We start from the raw sequence: 13,001 nt of genomic DNA, 5'->3' as shown, positions 1-13,001 counted from the left end.
GTATTTCAGAGTTTTTATGAAAAACTTTCCAGGGAAGAGAAACATATGCGGGATGTGCATTTGGTTTTAGAAGATATCCTTGAAGATGTTATCCCGAGGAAGGTGGACCCAGATTATGGTCATTATATTGATCGCAACCTTTCTATTGAGGACTTAGAACATGCTCTTTTTTCAATGGCTCGTAACAAGAGTCCTGGGATTGATGGATTATCAATTGAGTTCTATCAAACCTTATGGGAGCATATTAAGGATGACTTCTATTATGTGTACCTTGAAGCTATCAAAGAAGGATCCTTGGGTCCAGAGATTAATAGAGGCTTGATTAAGCTTTTGCCTAAAGGGAAAAATATAGACTTCATATCTGGTTGGCGCCCCATCACATTGTTGAACACATCTTACAAAATTATTGCAAAAGCTTTGGCATCTAGGATTAAACCAGTGACCCAAATGATAGTCCGACCTGAACAAACAGGGTTTCTTCGTGGCAGATTCATTTTGGATAATCTTATGTTAGCATGGGAGGCATGTGAATGGGCTCGTCAATCAGGACAAAATGCGTTGTTAGTTAAGTTGGACTTTGATAAAGCTTATGACAGAATGCGGTGGGCCTTTATTATAAGGATGTTGCAACTGTTGGGGTTTGGGCCCAATATTTGTAGGCATGTTAAGATGTTATTCAGCGATGCTAATGCTCAGTTAAGGGTCAATAATTCATTGTCTGAGCCATTTCCTTTACAATGCTATATAAGGCAAGGATGTCCATTGCCTCTGTTCTTGTATGTTTTAGCTGCCGATGCTCTTGGATATCTTTTGCATAAATACAACCAAATGGGTCTTGTTAAGGGCATATCTATTCCCAATAATTCAGTGGTAATCAATTCTCACTTTGCTGATGACAGCCTATTGTTTCTTTAGAACTCTGAGGCTGAAATTGAACATGTGATGGAGGTGCTGGACCTGTATTGTTCTGTGTCAGGTTCTCAACTTGCACAACACAAAACAGAGTTCTTGATGATTCAGTCTGGTCCTGTACCTCCTTGGATTCCTAATCAATGGAAGATTATTAAACATGGACAAATTACCCGTTATCTCGGTATTCCCTTTGGCTTGGGGGTCACTCTTCGTGACATGTGGAGTTGGTTCCTTACTAAATTGAAGAACAAACTTTTTAATTGGGGCAACAAATATCTTTCCTTAGCCGGGAAAATACAGGTGATTAATCGAATCTTTTTAGCTTCACACGTGTATTATTCTTCTTGCTGGATGCCATCTAACAAATGTTATGATGATCTTACTAAGCTTATCTACCAATTCTTGTGGGCTAAGTGGGATGGCAAGGCAGGCTTTAAGGCTGCCTCATGGCTTTACTGTATTCAACCTAAACAAAGAGGTGGATTGGGAATATTAGATCCTAAGACGCAGGGGGTTTGTTTCTCTGCCAAATGGATAGTTAGAGTTGTTTCAGGTGATGAACCATGGAAGATCCTGGTATGTAATAAAATTGCTCTTGCTGATATGAATAAGCGGTGGCATTCTGTGGGCTAGTTGGATAAAATTCTACTTGCTCCTTTTTTCCGTATCAGAGATTCTCTGCCTTTGCAATCCATTTGGCAGGCCTGGTAGCGAGTCTGTAGTTGTTTAGAATGGAGAAAAAGCTCCTTACAACATGGTTTTAGCTTTGCTGGTTCCTCAATTTGGTGGAATAGGCTTGTTCAATATCATGGACAACCCTTAGCGTTATGTTTCCCTAAGCAAGCTCGATATCTTTTCAGCAAAGGTATTAAACATTTTAGTGATATTTGGGACTTTAATACTCTTGACTGGGCAGATTGGACAGATATCAAGGTCTACTATGGTTTACTTAACAGGTTTGAAGGATTTGTAATTTTCATCAGGTCGCTAGTGCCCCAAGAGCTCCTAATAAAGATGTGTACTCCCTTGCAATGTAACACTCTCAAGGATTGGTGGTGGCTGGAGAAATTTTCGTTTTGCAGCTTCCCCTTAAAAAAAATATACCTTCAAATTCTCCCAGCCTTAAATTTGAACCCTCGACTTAACAATAAGTGGAACTATAAGTTTTCAGAGAAGACATGGATCAACTTAAGTTCACAAATTTGGAAATCCAAAGCGGAGGCAAATGCTTAGATTTGTTCGTGGAAAGTTTTACATCAGAAATTACCAGTTGGTGACAAATTAAGATTCTTGTCCGTGAAAGCCAATTCTTGCCCTTTTTGTCATCAACCTGAACATTTGAAACATATCTTTTGGAGCTGTCCTAGAGTAAGAAAGAACTGGAATGTTATATTTCAGCGTTTCCCTACTATTTTTTATCATATTTTGAATTGGAAAGAGGCAATATTCGGGATTGGTTTTCATAAGAACATAGTTGCAGATTCTATGCGGCAATGCATTTTGTTACATATATGGAAAAGTAGATGTCGAGCACTTTTTACTAATCATTGTTTGCATCAGGAAATAGATATTCTAGTGTTTTACTCAGACATGTTGTTTGAACTAGTTTATCTATGTTCGCAGCTGAAGATTAAGCACAAAGATGGAGCTCGATATCAAAGACAGCTGGATGAGATTAAATATCAGTTTTTGCAGCTACAGGAAGGTGAAATAAAATGTTTCAAGCAGCTACAACAATTTCTTAGTTTCCAAGTTTAATTGTTCCTTAATGGGACAATTTGGCTGATTATTTGTCTCAATGAGCCGCTGTTCTAAGCTTTGTGACTGGTTAAAGTTATGTTGGTTCAGCATGTTTTGTCCTCCAGTTTCATAACTATTACTATTTATTGTAATTCTTTCAGCTTTCTTCAATAAAATAAATAAATATACAGATGGTTAAAAAAAAATTGAGTGACCCTTTTGATAAGACGCACGTTTTAGTTTGCTGTTTAGGTATTGACGCTACATTTCCCATAGAGAGTGGAATCGTCTCCTTCGCGAATAGTCCACTCGTTGGTCAATCTAAAATAATAATAAAAATTCCACTTCTTAAAGTCTTCCTTGGAGGTTTTCCTAAATAATAGCTTTGACGAGTACACGTATAACATTTCTTGTACTAGCCGACTAAAGGATTGGTTTAGTACAGGGCTATTACTATTATTATTATTATATAAAGTCAGCAATAATTGGAAGATTGAGTATAATTATTATAAAATGAATTTCTTCCGCATTTTCCGTCTAAGATTAGGTAAAGGTGAAATAAAAAAGATTTATATCCAATTTGAAGTCAAGCTATATGACGACGAAGCATACAGAATGAATTTCTGAGTCGGGCTCAAAAACGGCCGTGTTCCCACGTTACAGAGGAGTTGGTGAGAATGGAAACTAAAACTAAAATATGAAAAATGGAGCCGCGTCATTGAAAAGTTGTCAACTAGTTCCGCGTATTTCGAAGTCCATATGAGTTTCCGCGAAGAAATCCAGAATGCTTCTTTTTCCCTATAAATAGTCTCTCTCCCAACACACCAACATACTTAATGTACTCCCAACTTTTTGGGTTTCATTGAACGGATCCCAAACAGTTAAGTAGATTGTCCTCGCCGATTTGTGTGAAGAAAATATATCGAAATGAAGGTAAGTGTAGATTTATATATAAAGCTTCTCTTCATGGATTCATGTCCAATTTATAACTCATTATAGATAATAAGTGTTTCTTCAAAATATGCAGACAATGGTGTTACAATTGACACTTGAGAACGAGAAAAGCAAGACAAAGGCCCTCAAAGTGGTTGCAAAGCTACAAGGTATGAATGAATGATGCTTCCCTTTAAACACTAAGCTCAGATATGTTTTTAAATCTACATAATGTGATGAATGAATGATATAAATATATATATTTGGGTTGCAGGGGTGGATTCTGTGGCGGTGGACATGGAGGGAAATAAGATGACAGTAACTGGGGAGGCAGATCCTGTGGAAGTCACATCAAAACTTAGAAAACATGGTTTTGGCTTCGCAGAGTTGCTGAGCGTAGATGGTGGCAAGGAGAAGGAAGACAAAAAAGAAGAGGGGGAGACTAAGGATGCAGACTTCCCGAATGTTTTGTACGTCCAAAGGCCATACTACAATGATTACACTTATGTGGAGAGACCATATTATTATGGTCACAGTTATGTCAATGATAATCCCAATGCCTGCACCATTTCCTGAGAATTTCTCCTCTGCTTTGTGACTCAGTCATACCAACTGTTGAGAAATGTGTCGGTAACGTTTTTCATTCTCATGGGGATCAAAGTTTTGTAAGAGTCAACCCGGGGAAGGACTTTTTATTAGTCCAGCACTAGTTTATTCGGGCCACCTTTAAACACCATAGACTAAGCAAAGAATTAAGTTTCGAAAAAAAAGTCAATTTCGACTATTTAACACTTTTGGTCTAGGAATTAAGCTTAGTGTGTGATATTTAAGCCATTCCATTTAGTCATCATCCTTTGGTATGAGTTATTTGAAAGCCAAATAAACAATGTCAATTATGTAAAATAAAATGTTTAAGATATAGTATTTTAAAGATTAAATGCATTGTGTATGTGGGAAAAGTTGGAATTTTTTTAAGTCTGTTTGTATATTTATGAAAAGTGTAAATTAAAGCTGCTTTAGGCTATTGTCAATTACTTTAAAATTAAACAACAATTTAAGAGTTAAAAAAACATTAATTTGAGTACATATCAAATAAATTAGTTAGAACAATTTAATATCATAAACAAAAAATTGATAAAATTTGATTAACTTGAAATAATCTAGGTTTAGAAATTGGAAATAGGAAAAATTATTAAGTTCTCAAAATAAAGATCAATGAATACGTAAGATACACACCTGAAATACAGTAGCCTAAGTGAGTGTCCCTCAAAATATTCTTCTACTACTACCTATAATAATTGGCACATGTTAGATTTAAATAACATGGCCACCTTTGATCATTTAGATTAATTATGAACTTGAAATAGTGATAGTAGCCACCACATAAGTCAACAATGTCTATTTGGGGTACCCTAGGAAGAGGGTATGCAAAGAGTTAAATTTTGTCAAGAAAGTTTCAAACAAAATGGTGTAGATCCCCAAAAGTATTTACCTATATGTGACTAACACCAAACATGCAATTTGTAATCAATCTTAAGGGGTCCTGATAAATATGGTTGATAATACATGAAGAATTTATGGAAATCTTTTACTTATTAAATTAGATAAAAATGATTAGAAGTTGATAGAAACTATAATACAACCATGAGGATAGTTTGAAGGTATTTTAACTACTAACTTGCAAGAGAACCATCAAAGAAAATAATAAATGGTATATTCTTGATTCTTTAGAAAATGTAAGATCAAATGATCTAAACAAACCATTTTCATTGAACAAAAAATTTAGTTATTTATTGTGGCTAAGTATTAAAAGGTGGTATATGTCTAATAAACTACATTTTTAATTCAACACTTTTAAACTTAAAGAACCAATGTTTAAGTATATTTTAAAACCAATAGAAGGCCCTAAACTATTAAGAAATATTGACATTATTAAACTATGTTGGCACAATTTTGTGAGGAGCTCTTCATTTCAGTTTAAAGGGTGTTTTCAAACTATGATTTCCCCTAAAAATCTACCATTGGTTTTGAAAATGGATTGCAAGTGAACTTTAATGAGACAAAAATAAAAGATTAATGGGGAATCTACTTTAGTCCTTTGGGATTTAAAATAAGATACTAAATCAAAATATTAATTTTTTTTTTTTAAAATCTATCTTAAGAAATTATTCTAGCTAAAAACATAACTATGAAAATTTTACTAATAATAGCAAATGATGCATGAGAAGACAACAAAAGAAACAATAGAAGTATAGCGGTTTTTGGAACAAGGTGATGATTCAACCAAAACAAAACAATTTAAGGAGAAGTACAATAAACATTTGAAACTATAACTCTAGTTATCACATGTGATAATTTCATATGGCAATATTTCACAATACTGAACATTTTAGATGAAGGCTTCCATCCATAAAGAGATGATAAGAAACATGGTCAAAATGATGTGGTGAATTAATGGTAATGAAATATAATGTTATATGCTTTAAAAACCTAAATTCTTTAGATGGGTTGAAAGTGATTTTAAGATTTAAGAATAAGAGGAAATAGAAACACACTAAGCTAAGGCTTATAGAATATAAATGTTGAATATTAAATGGAAAAACAATTTTAGAAGATGTTTGAAATAAAGGTGATGTATTAGAGATAAAGTGTCACGATCCCTAATTGGCATAAATAAAGATCCATCAATGTATTAGAGGTATAGAACCACAAGCCCTAATAGACAATGCAAACATATTCCTAAATGTATAGATTCAATTTAGTATTGTTTTAACTATAAATATATAATTCCATATATTAATCAAATTAACAATTTAATTAAATTGTTAATTAAAATATACATATATCAATTATAGAGAATACATCATTAATATTGCTAGTTAATATCATTGAATCAATATAGTTTAATTTATAGTAATTAAAATGACAATCCATAATATCCTTAATAGAATTATTTTAATCAATATGCAATTCTATTGATTAAGAAATGGATGACTAAATAACTATAATGAATTATTAATCAAATAGATAAAGTTAATCCTTATTAATATTACCAATCAATAAATCTTCACTCAAGTGATATATAATATTACTAACTAAACAATACTATACATATTTGATCGACTATAATTCCATCTTGAGTGTGAATGACACTAAATGCAATTTTGACTATAATTATCAAGGAAGGGTCACAACTCATGACAAGGGAATCAACATATACAGATAAGGGTTCAGAAAGGGAGTTAAAAATATAAACATATATAGTATTAAAAAATATGAACAGTAGATGGAATAGCCTAATTTATTGTTGGAAACTTATAATCGAAATAATTGTTGTTTTGTCATTGATTTTGAATCTATTGATAAGACATATTGCTACCTAATCTAAATGTCATAGATCCATTTGATTGATGAAGAGGATTTGAGAAGTTGCTCATAACAATAGAACCTAGAGGAAAGGTTGAGTTATGAAAATGAGTGTTACAATGGACATTTGATTAGATGGACTTTGATAAAGAAAAGTGATTATTTATATCAAGAAAACTAAGACAAGTTGAGAAATAGAGTAAAAGACTAAAGAATATCAATTAATGCTAGTATCAACCAAGCTATAGTTAGTGCCAAAAAAATCTAATGTTGACTAAACATTATTATTGATTGAGGAAGAAAGTTGATGCCAAGCCAGAAAGTTTTACAATGACTAAGTAATTCAGTGATGGCTGAGTGCTAGAATTGAAAGATTGTTAAGTAACATTTTGATAATGAATTCAAGGAAATTGTGAGATCACGTCGACATAGTTGATTTCTTGGAAGATGTAAACCGTGTAGAAGATAAGATTGATCAGTTGGATCATTAAATTCAAGGTAAGGATTAGGTAAAGACCTAGCAGATGGATTCTAGAGAATTTTCTAGAGGATGATCGAGAAGATGAATGGATAGAATGAATCATATTGATCTTGATCATGAACCCTAAGATCTAGGATGATCGTAGAAAATGGTAAACCAATAATTGCCTATATAAAGAGGTATAGAGCCAAACAAATTGTGATGTGTTATGTTGTACTATGTGTGTGTGTGTGTGTGGATGCAAGTGTTAGTGGATGCAAATATCAAGAAGGAAGCTTGCATAAATGCTACTAATATTGATAAGTGAATGACTTGCTTGAACGATTGCCAAGCAAATCATAAACAAATATGACAATGGAGATCTTATCAAAAAATTAACACCAAGGAAAATACAGAGATCTAAACCTATAAAACTGAGTTGTAATCACACAAATATATCAAAACCTATTGTTTCCTTTCTATTCATTGTAAATAGTTTGTATTGAAATCCTTTTAACAAAGGTTGACCTAATAGTCATTTGAAGACTTAATAGTCTATGTAAATCCTTTAGTTAGGTGACATTGTAAATGGAATGATCAAAGTCTTCTGACAAGGCCACTCCTAACAAGGTGATTCAATCCTTTAACAAGGTCACATTTAAAAACATATTTTGTAAACCTTTAACAAGGTTGGCTCCTAACAAGGCTTAATTTGAAAGAGTGAAAAAGTGGTGACATTTTTGTTAGGATAAACCACAGACAGAAATAAAACTACATGCAAATATAACCAATAACAAAAAATAATAGATCACACAGAAATGAACACAAGGCACCAAGATTTAACGTGGTTCACCCAATCCCTGGGCTACGTCCACCAAACAGAAAGTCCGATGTTATTACAATCTAGTGATTATAACCTGATTACAATCTGTAATCCCTTACAACTCAATACTGCCGCAAGAACCAATTTCGCATCACAACATAATGAAAAATACCTAACCCTAAACCCTTTTATACAAGTATTAAACTGCTTTAGGGTTATAACATGTCGGCCATATGTCGGTTACCATGTCGGCCACGGCCCAAATTTTTTTTTCAACCCCACTATTTATGAAGTATGTATAGTACTTTCCTGATCAGTCACCATAATCTAACAATTTTGCTAGTGGTTTTCCCCAAATTGGGTTTCCACATAAATCCTAATGTCAAATTGTGTTGAATGCTTCATGTTCTTTTATAGTTGATAATGCTTTCATTAAGAAAAGCAAGTCATGTTTAAGATTGTATGTTTACAATAGAGACTAAGAAACAATGGGATAAGAAGAACATTGAGTGTTTGTGTTTTAATATTCAAATGGATACATATTAACCTTGATTAATTAATTCACACCCCCACCCTCTTAGCTATTCTAAACATTTCTAAGAATTGATATTAGAGCTTAGTGCTTACAAAGAAAAGTTTCAAGGTACTTAAAGCCAAAGATCATTACTCATAAGAGAGATGTACTGAAGTTGAAGAAGGAGAAATTTCCTATATGGAAGACCTTGATGAGGTTGTGCATATATCTAGTATCAGTGATGTTGCTATCAAATTTTTTGACATTGAAGATGTAAAGGTGACAACTACTCTTCTGACACCTGAACAATTGAAGCTAAAACAAAAACACAATTAAGCAATGTTGGAGATTTCCTCAGCCCTAAGCTTTGTCGTGTTTGATGAATGAAAAGAATGTGATACTACAAAGAATATGTGGGATAAACTAAAAACCATATATGGAGGTGATGACAATGTATTGAGTTCCAAATCAAAGAGCCTGAGAGGTAAATTTGATGATATGTGAATGATGGAAGGTCAGAACATAGTGCAATATGGCACAAGAGTCATAGAGGTGGTCAATGTTATTTGAGGTGCAAATGGAGAAATCAAAGATGAAATAGTAACAAGCAAGGTATTGAGAACTCTACTTCCTAGATAGCCATTAGAGTTTCTGCAATCCAAGAACTGAGATGGACACTAGGTAACACTTTGATTGTAAAAGATGTAATTGGTAGGCTTACTACTTTTGAAATGTCTAACTTTGATAACTACACACCTGCTACTACTAAATCTTCTTTCAAGTCACAACTAATTCTTATTAATAGCAAAGGTAAACATGTGAAGAGTGACAATGATAGTTCTGACGATGAGATTGATGAACTTGAAACCCTTATTGCAAAAATATTTGGAAGAGGAAGAGGTAAATTACATATTATTATTTTTACATGCAACAAGGTTGGTCACATTGCTGCTAGATGTTGTAACAAAGAGGATAAGGATAAAAGAAAGGATAGAAAGTACAAAGGAAGAAGAGATGAAAAAGACTGTCAACAAAACAAGGATAACAAAGGTAAGAAATCATGTTATATTACTAAAGAAGGAATTGATAATGAATCTAAGAGTAATGATGATGAAGTTGTCTATATTTCCATGAAAGAAGACTATGATAAAGATGAGAAAACTACACTAATGTCATATGTGAAAAAAAGTGACATATGGATAATTGACAGTGGATGCTCCAATCATATGATTGGTGACAAAGATAAATGTTAGATATTGGTCCATAAAAAGGTGGATTTGTTAAATTTGGTAATGATATCCCATGTGTTGTGAAAGGTAAAGGCACTATTCAACTGACTAACAAGATAACATGTGACAATGTTTACTGGATTGAAGGACAAAAACTATAATTTGTTGAGTGTTTCACAATTGAATAGATGAAGTTACAAAGTTGAATTTCATAATAGGAAGGCCAAGATATATGATGAACTAATGGTAAGATTATTGGAACTAGTGAGCAGATCAGAGGTAATTTTCTCTATCTAGATTTATCAAATGAGACATGTTTGTTTGCACAACAAGAAGATGTTTGGTTATGGCACAAGAGATTATGTCATGTAAACTTTGACAATTTGGTGAATATTATTAAGTTGAAGAAAGTAAGAGGGTTGACTAAACTAAAGAAGCTAGACAATGCTATGTGTAAACAATGTCAACTAGGAAAGATGGCCAAGTCTAGTTTTTAGAGAAAAACATACACTACTAGTAATATTTTGGAATTGGTTCATACTAACCTATGTAGACCCATTAATGTTCAAAGCTATTGTGGAGATATGTATTTCATTCTATATTTCATTCTATTTGTTGATTACTACTCTAGTATGATGACTATGATGTTTCTTAAAGCTAAATTAGGTGATTTTCAATTAATTATGTGGTATTTAGCCAGAGTTAAAAAGGAAACAGGGAAGATTCTAAAGTGCTTGAGATTTGACAGAGGTGGTGAATTCATTTCAAATGAGTTCAATACCCTCTATAATGATAGAGGGATCAAAAGACAGATGTCAAAACAAAGGACCCCTCATTAGAATGAGATAGGTAAAAGGAGAAATAGATTAGTAATGGACTATGCAAGAACACTAAGGATGGAGAAGAGTGTATCAAAGAAGTATTGGAGAGAAGCTATCAGTACTACTATCTATACCCTGAATAGAGTACAAGTCAAGAAAGGTACAAATGCTACAACTTTTGAACTATGGTATGGTTATGCTCCTAATGTCAAATACTTCAAAATATTTGGAAGTAGATGCCATATTCTAAAAGATAATAGAAATGGAAAAATTGATGCAAAGAGTGATGTAGGCATATTCCTCTAGGTTATTCCACCAAAAGAAAATCTTATAAGTGTTTGTATTCTAACACTAACAAAATTGTGCAAAGTGCAAACATGAAAGTTGATGAGTTTGTAGAAAGAAGTGACATTACATGCATTTAAGAACCTAAAGACTATAGTACATTCGTCTATGTGCATGATGATGCTCCTAGAACTCAAAGTGAATAATCAAGTCAAGCTATGAATTTCCAACAGATGGGAAATGACGCAATGCAAATACAAATTTTCAAGCAACAGAGAGTGGGTGCCTAGTAATGGAATGAAGATAATGAGACATAAACAGGTAATGTTGTCCATCAAATAGCAAGTGTCGAGCATATAGAAATGTACTAGAACCTGAATAAGAAAGAAAAAATGAGCTTGAGATTAATTTTTATGATGAACCTATAGAAGAACAAAGAAGGAAACTACTTGTGCTAGCAAAATATGTGAGAAGATATCATAAACCTAAAAAAATCATTGGTGATGTTGAATCAAGTGTTATGGAAAGAAGAAGACTCAAAGATGATACATGCTTACTTTGTGAGTTTGAACCCAAATCAATAAAAGATACCTTAGAGAATGAAGATTAGATCTGAGCAATGAATGAGGAAATTGACTAGATTGAGAAGAACAATACTTGGACTTTACTACAAAGACCCAGAGACAAAAATGTTATTGGGAAAAAATGGGTTTTCAGGAATAAACTCAATGAGAATGGAGAAGTAATAAGAAACAAGCCAAGACTGGTATACAAGGTTTATGCACAATAAAAAGGAGTTGACTATGGAGAAACTTTTTCCTCCTATGGAAAGACTAGAAGAAGTCAAAACTCTACTTGCATATTCAACTTACAAGAATTTCAAGGTATATCAAATGGATGTCAAATCTACATTTTTAAAGGGTATACTTGAGGAAGAAGTGTGCATTGAACAACCTAAAGGATTTGTGGATCCAAACAAGAAGAACATGGTATATAAATTGAACAAAGTCCTTTATAGATTGAAACAAGCCCCAAGAGCATAGTATGAAAGATTGCATAACTATTTGTTAAAGATTGGTTTTGAAAGGACAAATGATAATAGTAATCTATATTTAAAGAATGGTAAGAACAATGAAGTATTGTTATCTAAAATATTTTTTGATGAAATTATAATTGGAGGAAGAGAAGCATTATGAAAATCATTTGGTGATGAGATAAAGAAGGAATTTAAAATGTGTATGCTTGGTGAAATCAAATTCTTTGTTGAATTACAAGAATATCAATAGAAGTTTGGTATTTTTACTACACAATCTAAATACATCAAGTAGATACTAAAGAATTTTGGTATGAAGGACTCAAGGCCAATGAGTACACCTATGTCTATAGGAAATAAACTATCCAAGACTGATGATTCTACTGATGTGAACCAGACCCTATACAGATCCATGATTGAAAAACTACAATATTTTATTCATAGCTCACACTAGATATTTTTTTAGCAGTTGGGATAGTTGCTAGATTTTTAGAAAATACTAATGAGAATTACATGATGGATTTGAAAAGGATAATGAGACATTTGAAAGGTACAAAATACTATGGATTGTATTACAAAAGAAATGACAAGTTTGAATTGAAGGTCTCCACTGACTCAAATTGGGAAAGAAATATTGATGACAAAAAAAGCGCTAGTGGAGGTGCATTCTTTCTAGGAAATTTATTGGCGTTGTGGAAAAGAAAGAAGTATAATTGTATTTCCCAATCAATAGTTGAAGTTGAGTATGTGGAAGTTGATGTGAAGTGCTCAAATATAATATGAATTAAAAAATTACTAAAAGGTATGAAAGAAGAAATTATAGATCCAATGGTTATCTATTGTGATAATACATGTGCTATTAACATTTCAAAGGATCTAGTGATG

At 32.8% G+C, this 13,001-nt stretch overlaps 1 protein-coding gene across 1 annotated transcript; it reads left to right on the top strand.

Annotated features, from left to right (window-relative positions):
* Window positions 1-3,493: 3,493 nt before the first annotated feature.
* Window positions 3,494-4,471, top strand: LOC149571977 (heavy metal-associated isoprenylated plant protein 39-like). Its single transcript, XM_089810293.1, has 3 exons — window positions 3,494-3,585; window positions 3,680-3,755; window positions 3,860-4,471. Exons 1-3 carry the CDS (start codon window positions 3,580-3,582, stop codon window positions 4,159-4,161), a joined length of 384 nt encoding a protein of 127 aa, XP_089666419.1. The 5' UTR covers window positions 3,494-3,579; the 3' UTR covers window positions 4,162-4,471.
* The last annotated feature ends 8,530 nt before the right edge of the window (window positions 4,472-13,001 follow it).

Source organism: Cupressus sempervirens, chromosome 2 (assembly GCF_028749045.1).
Source record: "Cupressus sempervirens isolate cs-2001-9-10 chromosome 2, ASM2874904v1, whole genome shotgun sequence".
NCBI lineage: Eukaryota > Viridiplantae > Streptophyta > Pinopsida > Cupressales > Cupressaceae > Cupressus > Cupressus sempervirens.
The sequence above is the reverse complement of the archived record's forward strand: the minus strand, read 5'-3'. Positions and strand labels throughout refer to the sequence as shown.

Coding starts and splice junctions, on each gene's coding strand:
- LOC149571977 (XM_089810293.1), top strand. Junction 3,756..3,859: donor AGTGGTTGCAAAGCTACAAG/GTATGAATGAAT, acceptor TTTGGGTTGCAG/GGGTGGATTCTGTGGCGGTG.